The sequence below is a fragment of the Acanthochromis polyacanthus genome, chromosome 17 (genome assembly GCF_021347895.1).
Source record: "Acanthochromis polyacanthus isolate Apoly-LR-REF ecotype Palm Island chromosome 17, KAUST_Apoly_ChrSc, whole genome shotgun sequence".
Lineage (NCBI taxonomy): Eukaryota > Metazoa > Chordata > Actinopteri > Pomacentridae > Acanthochromis > Acanthochromis polyacanthus.
The window spans coordinates 31,062,627-31,074,881 of record NC_067129.1 but is presented as its reverse complement, the minus strand read 5'-3'; the positions used below and the strand labels follow the sequence as shown (position 1 = coordinate 31,074,881).

General features: G+C 39.2%; 1 protein-coding gene across 3 annotated transcripts in view; it reads right to left on the bottom strand.

Annotated features, from left to right (window-relative positions):
• The window catches only part of si:dkeyp-23e4.3 (rho GTPase-activating protein 7), a 167,300-nt gene that overhangs the window by 28,099 nt on the left and 126,946 nt on the right, over positions 1 to 12,255 (bottom strand). For all 3 annotated transcript variants that reach the window (XM_051937403.1, XM_051937404.1, XM_051937405.1), the window contains exons 2-6: positions 5,261 to 5,332; positions 5,072 to 5,153; positions 3,673 to 3,736; positions 1,570 to 2,129; positions 407 to 626 (exon numbers count right to left, since the gene is read on the bottom strand). In XM_051937403.1, coding sequence (XP_051793363.1) covers positions 407 to 626; positions 1,570 to 2,129; positions 3,673 to 3,736; positions 5,072 to 5,153; positions 5,261 to 5,332 — 998 coding nt within the window. The remainder of the gene's footprint in view (positions 1 to 406; positions 627 to 1,569; positions 2,130 to 3,672; positions 3,737 to 5,071; positions 5,154 to 5,260; positions 5,333 to 12,255) is intronic.

Sequence of the window (12,255 nt, the reverse complement as noted above, 5' to 3'; positions counted from 1 at the left end):
CTGGCATGCATGCAACGAATACAGGTTTTCTATATCTTTAGAGCTTGTGGAACCAGTAGACCCTACCTTCTGACACTACATTTTAGACAGTGTACTTGAAGTTTGTATTATCTTGGAAAATGGTATCCGATTTTAAATGACTTAGTTAAAATTTGGGGCAAATAAACTTGATCAGGACATCCGTAGTCCAGTGTAACTGCTCTAAAATGGCTTTTTCAGTTTTGCCACCTGCCTACTGCACATACAAACTTAATGCTGTTTACATTATAAACTACTAAGACCAACAAAAACACACCAAAAAAGTCCACTTTATTTGCTTGTCAGCCTCCTTGAAAGTGTGTTAAATGACCTACAAGTGTGTTACAGTTAAAATCTGAGGTTAAGGGGTCGACCTCCAGGGACTTACCTCCATTCCTGCGTGGTTCTGGTTGTTCCGACTCGTTCCATCACCAACGCCGCTGTTGGAGCGTTTGCAGTTGCTCCTGACCCGGGTGACGGGGCTGGGCGTGCTGACAGTGCTGCTGCTCTCTGATTGGCTGTTACTGCTGCTGCCACTGCTGATGGTGTGAGGAGACGAAGGAGACGAAGGCGACGAAGACGTTCGACTGCTGGCCTGATCCTGTGGACTGAAGACATTCAGGAAGACAGAAGTCAACAGTTAATGATGCACAAGAGTAATTCTGAATAAAACTGGATATTTGGACAGAAGATTTTTGAGTCATTCCGTATAAAATCAACCACATCTGACAGAAGTTCTTATCTGACCTCCTCACAATTAGCTGTGTTTTAAGCACAATAACGTAGGCTCATTTAATGGAAAGTTTGCGGCAGGACAGACCCTTAACGCTTAAAAGGGATGAGTCGAAATTTAACACTTCTTTATTTCAATCAGGAGATTTTCGAAGATGAAAAACTCATCTGAGCTCTATTAAAAATTGAAACCATCCACTCCAGGTGTCACAATCTAGAGCCAAAACTCATTTTTGTTGAACACAGTTTTGTTTTGTTCAGAAGTTTTCTGAATGATCGGAACACAGAAACACATCCAAGGCTCCAACGCTTGCTTCTATGGCCCTTTGCCATTAAACTGCTGCAGCTTTGTTGTTGAAACTCTTTATTCCATTCTATCCCATAGTGTTGATGCTCAAAGTTGGTAATAGAAAGAATAGTGCTGAACAAAAATTAGATTTTGTGTTTAGACTGTGACACCTGGAGTCGATTTAAAATTGATTTGGTTGCATTTTTGTAAAAATCAGAACTCCAATGTGTTTTAAGTCCGGAAAGTTTCTTGTAGATAAAAATGTACTTCTGAAGTTATGAGGCTCAAAAATGCTAGAAAAAACGCGAACTGTGAAGTGTGTACTTCAAGGTCCTGTAACTGGGAAAATATTCGTAACATGAAGGCAAAATTTTGCATGTTTTGCAAATACAGAGTGCTGATTCTGAAGAGGTCATGTGGAAAGCCCTGATTGTTTTTTAATGGAATTAACTGTTTGAATTCTGCTGGAGTAAAGAACCTTCAGGAGTGCATTTGGTTTCTGTAAGATTGTAATAATCCACAGTCCTCACCTTGACGGCTCCTCCTCTTGGACCACAACCGGCCCACTTATCAGACGCCTGTTGCCTCCACCGCTATGATCCGACAGGAGGAAGCCGGCCGTCCCCCTCAGCCTCAGTTTCTCCATCTTCCTCAGCAGAGTGGTGCCCTTCTTCCTGGGCGGCTTGTCTGGGAAGGAGCCCTCAGCTTCCAGGCTCATGGTGGACGATCCTCCACCACTTCCTCTAGGAGAGGGCGGTCCGCTGAAGGACGTGTCCAGGGACTGGGTCTTGTTAGTGGAGGAGCAGCGGGAGGAGCTCCTGCTGGTCTCCTGATCGTCGGTGGCGGTGCTGGCGGTGGAGGTGGCGACGGGTTCTCCGGAACTCTTGTGGTGGCCATCGTGGCCTTCGCTCTCGGTGCTGCTGGAGCTGTGGATGGAGCAGACGTCATGGCGGTCGCTGGGTCGGGTCGGGCTGTCGGACAGGTGGAGGATGTCCACAGTGGAGTCGAGGCGCCGCCACTGTCGCGTCCGCCGGTCGTAGGTCCAGTTGGGGCTGATGGCGCAGAAGTCTTCCTCATCACAGTCGTCTCTCTGGAAGAAGAAGAGATCAGCCAGTCAAGAAGATGTGAAAATCAGCAAACACATAAGAACATGTTGAATTCCAAGGATGTTTTTGACTCTTATCCCATAAAAAGTCAATGTATTAAATTCTCCATTGCTTCAAATATGACTATACAGTATGTTGTATTTAGCACCAAGCAGTTTTTTTCTTGTAGCATTTTTCTTCACAGTGGACTCATTTTTAACTGCAATATAAAGTCCTGCACCACTATGGAAACAGCACAACCATGACTCAAAGTAGAGAGAGCTCTAAAATGTTTTCTGTGCAGTATGAAATAGTTGTAACTCTATAAAGCATAAAAAAGGTTTCATTTCTTTCAGTATTCATTTTATAAAAAATCTGGCCAACCTGGAATCGACACATCCAGCATTGTTTCCTCACAGGTGTTACCAATGCAAGTTAAAAATTGTAGCTAATTGTAGTTAATTACTTAGATTTTTGAAGCCTCTACAGACTTTTTTACACGACTTTGCAAGTCATCTGTAGAGAGATGTTTCTCCATGCTGAATGTATCTCCAACAACTTGCTCCTCTGTTTATGCGTCATGCTGCATTTATTTTATTGATACACCGTGTTTAATTTTCCCTTCAGTCTCTCTAAATTATTTCAATACTTGTCTCATCTCAGCTCTGTGTAAACACAAAATCCAGATCAGCTGAAAATTCACAGAATTCAGTCATGTGACACATGATTTTCTACAGGATCTGATGTATTTCTGCATATTTTCTTAAACGAATCAAGTAGAATGAGGCGACGTGGTTGAAATATAATAATTTTAAGCTAAGATTTGGTTCATTTGCAAGACAAAATAACTTCACAGATGAGTAGATTAGTTCAAGAACCACTGGAAAGTTAAAAATCCAATGATTTTTCCTGTTTTTTTTCCAGTGTCTGGCATACATGGTTCCATTTTTGCAAAGATAACATACTTTTCAACTTGGCAAACTCTGGAGTTTTGAGGTTTTTACAAACAATTTCATTTTTGTTTACATTAATTTTACCTTGAGCAGAAAGCTGTAAATATCATCTTAACTTCTTATTTTGCCTGGTATGAAGTCTGTTTCTCATATTTTGTCATAGCAGGAAATAAACCTGTCCTCAGAGACCAAAAACTTACAAATCAAATGAAACTGTTCCAAAATTAGTGCTGGATTGTTAAATTTTTTTTTTGAAATTGTAAAATTGAGAATTACTTTTTAATATTTACCCCATAGACATGAAGTAAATAATACCTGATGTCAACATCCCTTTGTTGTGTCTAATCGGGAACAGTAACAAGTGGTATAATATTAATAAAAAGATGTTAAACTGAAGACAATGAAGCTTTAATTCTGTGTTTTCTGGACTCCTCCTGGACATATTTTTTTCCTAGGATGAGAAACTGTTGAGATGAAGGAGGAGAACGGATCAGCTGATATCAGTCAATATCTGATGATGCTTATCCAGCAGATTTCATGGCGTGACGCCTCCCCGCCGTGTTCGAGTTTCTCAGCATTTGCTCTCAGCACTCACCCGGTGTTTTGATCTTCGTGGCTCCAGCCTCATTTCCACGCATTTGTTTAAAGTGATTAATCTCCTGAAAGAGGACGAAGAGAGAATTAGACGAGGTACAGGCGGCAAGAAATTCATTATTTATGGCAGCACTATGCAGAGAGTTTCAATATAAATAAAGGAGTTTGTGTATCAAAGTGTCATCTGGAGAAAACTTGACCTAAAATTTAAAATTACATTTAAAAGTCTCCATTTGCTCACTTTGTGAAGGACTATGTTTTTTTGTGTGCTGCAACAGCAACTTTTGGCAAACAGGAAACTATTTTAAAGCCTGAGCCGGCATCATTAAGGAAGAAAGAACCTTCTCTCCTTACCAAAACTGTTTAGCCTAAAAAAACTCTAAAAAGAAATATTTAACTGGCCAAAGAGCAAACTTGTTTAGAAGGAAAATGTGGAATCTTCATGTTTGGGTTAAATAAACCAAAAATGCTTCATTTTTTAATCTCAACACATTTCAATATAAACTACCATTCAAAAGTTTAGGTAATCCAGACAATTCCATGTTTTCCATGAAAACTCACACTTTTATCCATGTGCTAGCATAACTGCACAAGGGTTTTCTAATCATCAATGAGCCTTTCAACACCATTAGCTAACACAATGTAGCATTAGAACACAGGAGTGATGGTTGCTGGAAATGTTCCTCTGTACCCCTATGGAGATATTCCATTAAAAACCAGCTGTTTCCTGCTAGAATAGTCATTTAGCACATTAACAATGTCTACACTGGATTTATCATTCATTTAATGCTATCTTCACTGAAATAAATTGCTTTCCTTTCAAAAATAAGGACATTTCTAAGTGACCCCAAACTTTTGAAGTGTAGTGTGCATGAATTAAAGTTGTTCTATATTAGTTAAAGTTGCTCTTAAGGAGCTCAAGTTGTTCTATATTAGTTAAAGTTGCTCCACATTATTTAAAGTTGGTCCTAATGAGTTAAAGTTGACCTACAGCACCATTCAAAAGTTTGGGGTCATCCAGACAATTTGAAGTTTTCTGTGAAAACTCACACTTTTATTCATGTGCTAACATAACTGCACAAGTGTTTTCTAATCATCAATAACATTTTAATTCATTTTTTTGCCCTCGTGAAATCAAAAAACTTTAAAATGTATGGAATCATTTAATTTAGGTTTATCAGCCCTGATGGTAACATTTTTACTATGGATCGAGTTCTTCTTACGCATAAAGAATCAAAACGTGTTAACAGATCCAAAACCTCACATTTTCTAATTATGGTATGAGCCTCTCAAACAGTCCCATCAGTCTAATTTCTAGCTTGTATTTTCTGCTTTGTGGTTGCATTTAATTGTTTTAAGGTGTTTTTGATGTTCTGTACATCATTTGGAACATGTGTTACCTGCAGAGTGAATCGAGCGCATCCTTATCCAGGAAGTGGTGATCGTGCTTCGCTCGCTCAATGTCGACGGGGAACCTGCAGTCTGAAACACAAACAAGACGAATGAAGCAATAAGACGCCGTCCGAGGCCTCATCTGGATTTGCTCTGTATCGTGTTGAACTCTTTGGGCCTCAGTGGCTCATATTTACCTTTGAATAACTGCACATACTGGGGGAAGCCGGCGGCTCGCAGCCAATCGCAGGCCTCCTTGGCTTCAATCTCTGCAAACACGGAGAAGAGAAACAGCATTTGATTCAATTATAATCATTTCATGCTCCCCCCGCTTTAAGAGGGCAAATATTTGCACTTAATCAGTCTTCTGTTTATGAAGTTTAATTACATTTGCATTTGGGTGAAAGAAAAAAAACATGGAAAAAAAACTGGAAGCTCATACAGGCTATTAATTAACTGTGGCTCCTAGAAGAGGCCATTTTAATTAATGCTAATTGGGTGAGAGTGGGGATGGGAGCTTCTGAGAGAGGAGGAAAGACGTTTTTAATGTTTCCCTTCTCTTCGTCTTCTGTCTGTCTGTTGGAGTTTTCCCTTAGAGGCTGTTGCCATGGACCACCGGATTAACGTGATGGTTCCCATGTGCTAACCATCTGTTAATTAGACCCATGAAGGAATGAAAAACAACCAAGTCCAAAGGTGAGTCTACGGCAAAACATGTCTGAAAGTTCGTCATGGATGCAAAATGTAGATATTCTGAGCTTTGGAAGTTCTTAAAGTACAGGTGCATTAATGAAAATTTAACCCTCTGAACGCAAAAATGCACCAGTGTTGAAAGGCATGTTTTCTTTTCTTTTTTTTAATGCAAAATTACGCCATTTTTTAAAAGTAGAAACAGAAAGAATTGTCAGATTATCAACTTTACAATGGTCCTTGAACTCATCACGTGGCTCTATCTGGACATCTAACCAAATCTTAAAATTGTGGTAATTCTTTAAAATCACCTAATTATACATGTCTCATTAAATTTACCAAAAATTATCCATTTGCACCATATTCTATAAAAACTAAAAATTCTGCACTTCTGAGCACAACGTAGAAGCCATGAATGTCTCAGCTGTGACCAACAGTCACAAGGCGAAAATTCAGAAAGTTTCAGATGAACTACAGGCAGTGTTTCCACGGAATAGAGAGTAGACGACAAGAGAGACTATCCTGGATGAATGAAATAAATGCAGCAAGGCTCATCACCAGTGAACAGAGGAGTAAGTTGTTTGAGATACATCCAGCATGGTGAAACATCTTTCTGCAGCTGATGAGCAGAGACTCAAAACTGGACTGAAACTTGTCCAAAATGACTCAAATTGTCCAAAAATTTCTCAAAAATTGTCACGATGAACAAAACTTCAGTAATTTTGAGCTACTTCAATACAATGTAGACCTTTTTTTTTTTTAGTTATTTTAGATTTGGGACTTAGTTTGGAATTGTTTTGTTACTTTCTACACATTTTGAGTCAATTTTTAACCATTTAATATTGCTTTGACCAAGTTTCAAGTTATTTTAGAGATGCTTTGAGTCATGTTGGACACTTTCAGACAAAGACGACAGTAGCATGTTTAACAAATGAATAAAATGAATGCAGCATGACTCAGAAACAGTGAACAGAGGAGGACGTTGTTGAAGATACATCCAGCATGGTGAAACATCTTTCTACAGCTGATGAGCAGAGACTCAAAACTGGACTAAAACGTGTCCAAAATGACTAATATTGTGAGAAATGACTCAAAATTTGTCATATAAAATAAATTTGAGTAATTTTTTTAACTACTTTAATTCAATTTAGGGCATTTTTTGAGTTATTTTGGACAATTTCGGAGTCAGTTTGGACTTTTTTGTTAGTTTCCACAAATTTGTAGTCAATTTTTTAACCATTTTATGTTGCCTTGATGAAGTTTCAGGTTATTTTAAAGAAGCTCTGAGTCATTTTGGACAATTTTAGACTGAGTTCCTTTAACTTAAACATTAAAACTAAACTTAGAAACAGCATAAACATACTTAAAACACCTGCTCTTTTTCTCTTGGTATAAACAGTGACATCTGGATCCAAAAAGTCAAAGTTGTTGGTAACATTAAGAACCAAAACATTGGTCTTTGACGATTTTGTCTGCCAGGATTTCAGCATTTCAGTGTGATTTGTTTTTGCCGAAAAGTTGCACAGCTTGTAACATGTGATGAATCAAAGAAACCCAACTTTGTTTTGAAGCTTTTCATCCCTGTTCCACTGTGCTTCTTCTACATCTGAGTTCGGCCTGCAATCCCTCTCTATCCACATGTGTTCCACAGGGATTTGGGGCTGAATGTTTTTCCTCAAGGGCCCCAAGATAATTCTAATAATAACAATTGTTTGGTTTCTCCCTGCTCAGATTTTCCCCTGCAGGCTGTGACCTCAAACGCTTTTTACAGAAACCACATTTGGCCAAAAGCAGCACATTAAGACCTGCTTAAAGTGGAAAACTGGTTTAAAAGACTTTTAAACTCTTGACACTTGAGGTTCCACAATGACAAGCAGTGAGGGTGATTATTTAGATCCACACATCCCAGGATTTACAGAACTTCTCGGGACAATCGAGGCTTAGCAAGAATACTTGATCTTAAATGCCAAATAACAGGCTCGGCGCTTAACTATCCGGTTGTTTAAAAAGTCGGAGTATACATAGTTATGCTAATCGGTCCATGTTTTACCATTCTGTCCTTAATTTCTTGGCCTGTTCCCTTCTTTCTCTGTTGTTTTGAAGGCTGCCACACTGGTTGAATCTCCCCCTCAGTGTTTACATATCTGGGCCATCTGCTTTATGCCGTGATGCAGCGCCGCTGACCCCTGGCTGGAGCGAGACCACTTCAAAAGCCAAGTTTCCGTCCGGCTGTCAAGTTAAATCTGAGCAAAAGTTTCAATATGTCACATAAAATAAAACGAGAATAAGGTTCTTTTCCTTCTTCTGAATAAATAGGCAGTAAAAAAAACAAAAAAAAACAAGAAGAAGTGTTTGAAGAAGCAATCCGTCACGGGCAAACGGCTGCTGTTGTTCTTTAGTGGAGACTAATGCTGGCCATATTTCATGCTGTCTGAATATGAAAACAAGAAATGCCCTTGGCGGTATTCTAGCTGCTAACTGCGACGGGCCTGTTTTTTCATGGAGCAGGTTTAACATTTCATGGAGGTTTGTGGTGGGCAAATATTTTCTCAGAAAATCCTCTTCTGAGCCGTGCAGACAGACTGAGAAAATGATTTCTGTCGCTGCGTATTGTAAACATCCCGGATTACCTCAACATTTTTTTATGCTTCAAGCGAGAAACGTTTCATAGCAGCTTTCTTTCTCCTTTCAACCTTTTCTAATTCTCTGCATCGGCTTCCACACAAAGGCCGGATTGCAGTTGAAATTAATTGTTCATGTGTCGCACAGGTATTATGGCGAATATCTTTACTTTAGTGAGGAGTGTTTCTTGCTCATAACAAGTGTGGGGAATCATTCTGTCAAGCACTGTTTCAAGTGTACTCCACTGTTTATGTTCTTTTCTAGATGTGTTTGATAAAATGGCTGCCACCTAAACACAAAGCAGAGCAAAGGAGCCTGAAAGTAATCCTGCTGTCTCACATTTTCTACAGCCTCTTCAGACCTTTTGTCTCTACTTTGCACATCAACTCTACTAAGATGTTTCACCATGCTGAATATATCTTCCACCAACTCCACCAGCTCCTCTGTTTGGCTCTGTTTTTCAGCCATGCTGTGTAACTATGTTTTATTTCGGCATGCGTGGGTTTTCTCCGGGTACTCCGGCTTCCTCCCACAGTCCAAAAATATGCTGAGGTTAATTGGTTACTCTAAATTGTCCGTAGGTGTGAATGTGAGTGTGATTGTGTGTCTGTATATGTAGCCCTGCGACAGACTGGTGACCTGTCCAGGGTGTCCCCTGCCTTCACCCGAGTCAGCTCCAGCACCCCCCGCGACCCTAATGAGGAAAAAGCGGTGTATGGATGGATGGATATGTTTTCTCTCCCAGTCTCTGTCATTTGTTTCCATATGTGTCTCTGTGTACAACACCACCTGCAGCTCAACCGAAAGCTTCTTGGTTGCACCTAGCCATGTGAAATTTCTTGTTTATATTGGTGCAGCCACATTCATTTTTGGTAAAACCTTGTTGGAGACATGCACAATAAAGCAATTCTGAGGTTAAATTTTGTTGATTTTTTATGATGGAATTGCATGTCATAGAATTCATTCAAGGACAAAGCTGGAAAAGTAATGATTTGCTCTGTTTTTACAGTTTCTGGATTGGATAAATAGCGTAATTTTGGTGATTTTTACATTTAAAATGTATTTAAATTGTATTTGAATTCTTGAGTTGTGGCCAAAGACGTGTTTTGTGAGGTCAATGACTATTAAACACCAAAAGTGGATGGTTGTGTCAATTTTTTTTAAAAAATCCTCTTAAGTTGCTCACCAGACAATGTGTTCACAAAAATGGAATGGATGGGCAAAGAATAAAAAAAATGAATGACACAGATGAATCACAACTATGAACTAGTTTAGTTTTCTTTAAAAAAACACAAACTTTAGAAATATACTCTGACAGAAGTCTAGCTAGCTATACTGGCGGGCTAATTTGCTTGTTAACAATGCTAGCTAACATGCTAGCTACAGTTACAGTCCTGCTCTTCTCACAGAGCACGTATTTTCCTTATATGTTGAATTATCAAAATGAGTCTAAAATAAAACATTTGAAAATCCCTATAGTAACCTAAATAGCTTGCCAAGGCTAGCCTGCTTGCCTTTAAAGTTACGTTTGTAATTGCTAAAGTGAACAGACATGGGTCTTTTTGTGGCTGCTGAGACTTGTGTTGCATTAATTTGTGATTTAAAAGTGTCTTGATAATATAAAAAACGGTTTTATGTTGTAGAAATCTTCAAATGAATCGTGCATATCTACCTTTTTTTTTAAAAAAATACAGGAAATATACTGACTACATTGACTGCTGTTATCGGTATATTAACTTGACTTGAATGTCTGTAATGGTTTCTAACTAATTCATCAAAACATGGACCAACAATGACGCAATAGTTTCCTCTGAGAAAAAAAGTATTGAGAAAAAAGTACGTCATGGGTTCAAGAATGTGTCTAAATCCATATCTGACCTAATTACCAAATGAAATACGAGCTCAGTGAGGAACAAACCAACATTGTATACCTGTCAGAAACAACAATAGACTTTCTACTTGGCCTGCATGTTTGCTGAAATTCTTCAGTTTCCACGCTTAGGGGCCTCTCTCCTCTCAGCCCGGCGTTTACGTAAGCGATTGTATCTGCTGGGCTCCTGTTTGAGTATGACCACAGAAGGCAACAGCCTCTTCCCTTTTTAAATGACTTTGTCTCTGAGGAAGTTATGATTTGGCCCCTCTGGGCGCTGATAAGAGATATGGACGTGTGATTAGGGAGACTCCGCCCGGCCAGCGACAGGAAGCTGGAGGCGTGTAGAGGCCAGCTATAGATGTTGAGGTTACGTGCTTGGTGGACCGTTTGTTTGGGTGTTTATGCTCGTCTGGACACCAAAGCTTTGACCAGGACCAACAGATTTACTGCTCTCCATTGTTATTATCAGTCAACAGTTATTACCTGACTGGTAGTTCAGGAATGTCATGAATGTAAAATGACATTTACTGTTTTGTCTTTGGGTTTTCCCTTCTCGTTATGCTTTATCTAACTGAAATGATCTTTCTGTGAGAGTCCCGTTTTAGGAAATACATCTAGCTTCACTTTGCACTCAGCCTGGAAGCAAGCTCAGTAATTAACACATTATTTTTTAATTGGATCAAACTGTACAAAAGCTGAAGCTTTAAGGTCTAGAATTCACTGTTCTCCAGTCTTTGTGCTAAACTAAAGTAGCCGATCACTCGCTGTACTTCAACATTTTGAGAAATATGCCAACTGCCATTTGTTTCAACAATTAGTTGACAAGATTAATCCCACTTTAATTCCAGTCCATATAAGGTTATAGGAACTAGTCTGTTAGCTTAGCAAATGAGCAAGTTGTATTTCATTTAAACTGTACAAAAACCAAAGCTTCAAAACTGTTTTTTTTACATCTTACAATATTTGTGCTAAGCTAAGATAACTGGCTTTTCAGTGTAGCTCAGTGCTTAGGAAAACACACCTAGTACCATTTGTCAAAACTTACATTTGAAGACTGATACCACTACATAACTTAGCGTAGCGCATACACTGATATCAGAGGAAAACAGCTAGCCTAGATTTGTCCAAATGTAACAAAACTGACTTGATAAAGTTCACTGATCGACATGCTATACATTATTTGTTTAAGCTGTACAAAAACCAACGCATTACAATGAAAATTCACCATCTCACAGTGTTTCTGCTAAGCTAAGCTAGCCAAATACTAGCTGTAACTCAACATTTTGGGAACTATGCACAGTTGCACTTCTGTCAAGAGTTAGAGGAGAAGACTGGCACCGTTTTTCGGGTTTTTTTGGCTATATGGCCAGTATAAGACTACCTAAATTAGTTAGCTTAGCACAAACACTGAAATCAGAAGAAAACTGCTAGCCTAGCTCTAGACAAAGGTCACAAAATTAACACGCTATACCTTATTTGTTTACGCTGTACAAAAGCCAAAGCATTATGGTGAGAATTCACCATCTCACATTCTTAGTGCTAAGCTAAACTAGCTGGCTACTTGCTGTACATTTGGAAGCAATAGTTGGCTAGCTTAGCTTAGCATAAAGGCTTCAAAACACTTTCATATAGTCAAGCTGAGCTCGCAGGCTATTGGTTGTAGCTTCATATTTGGTGTACTGATTACAACTTTATATCAGTTTTCTCAGCTAACTCTATAAGAGAGCAGAGAAAAGAAAACATCCCTTAAAGTGTAACTAATCTTTACGGTATGCTTTATGACGTCTGCTTTTCACCAACTTTGCAACAACAACAAAAAAACAAGAGCCAAAACCAGACATGCTCGGCTTCCTTGTTTCGTCTCACACACTCAACCATGTCGTGAGCATCCCCAGTCCTTCACAAGTCCAGTATTGAGGTGATGTTTGAGGGCTTTCACACCACTTTTTACGCTTCACTCCACACCTGCATGGCCGGTCGCCGCTCAGCTCAGAGTTCGGGGAGACA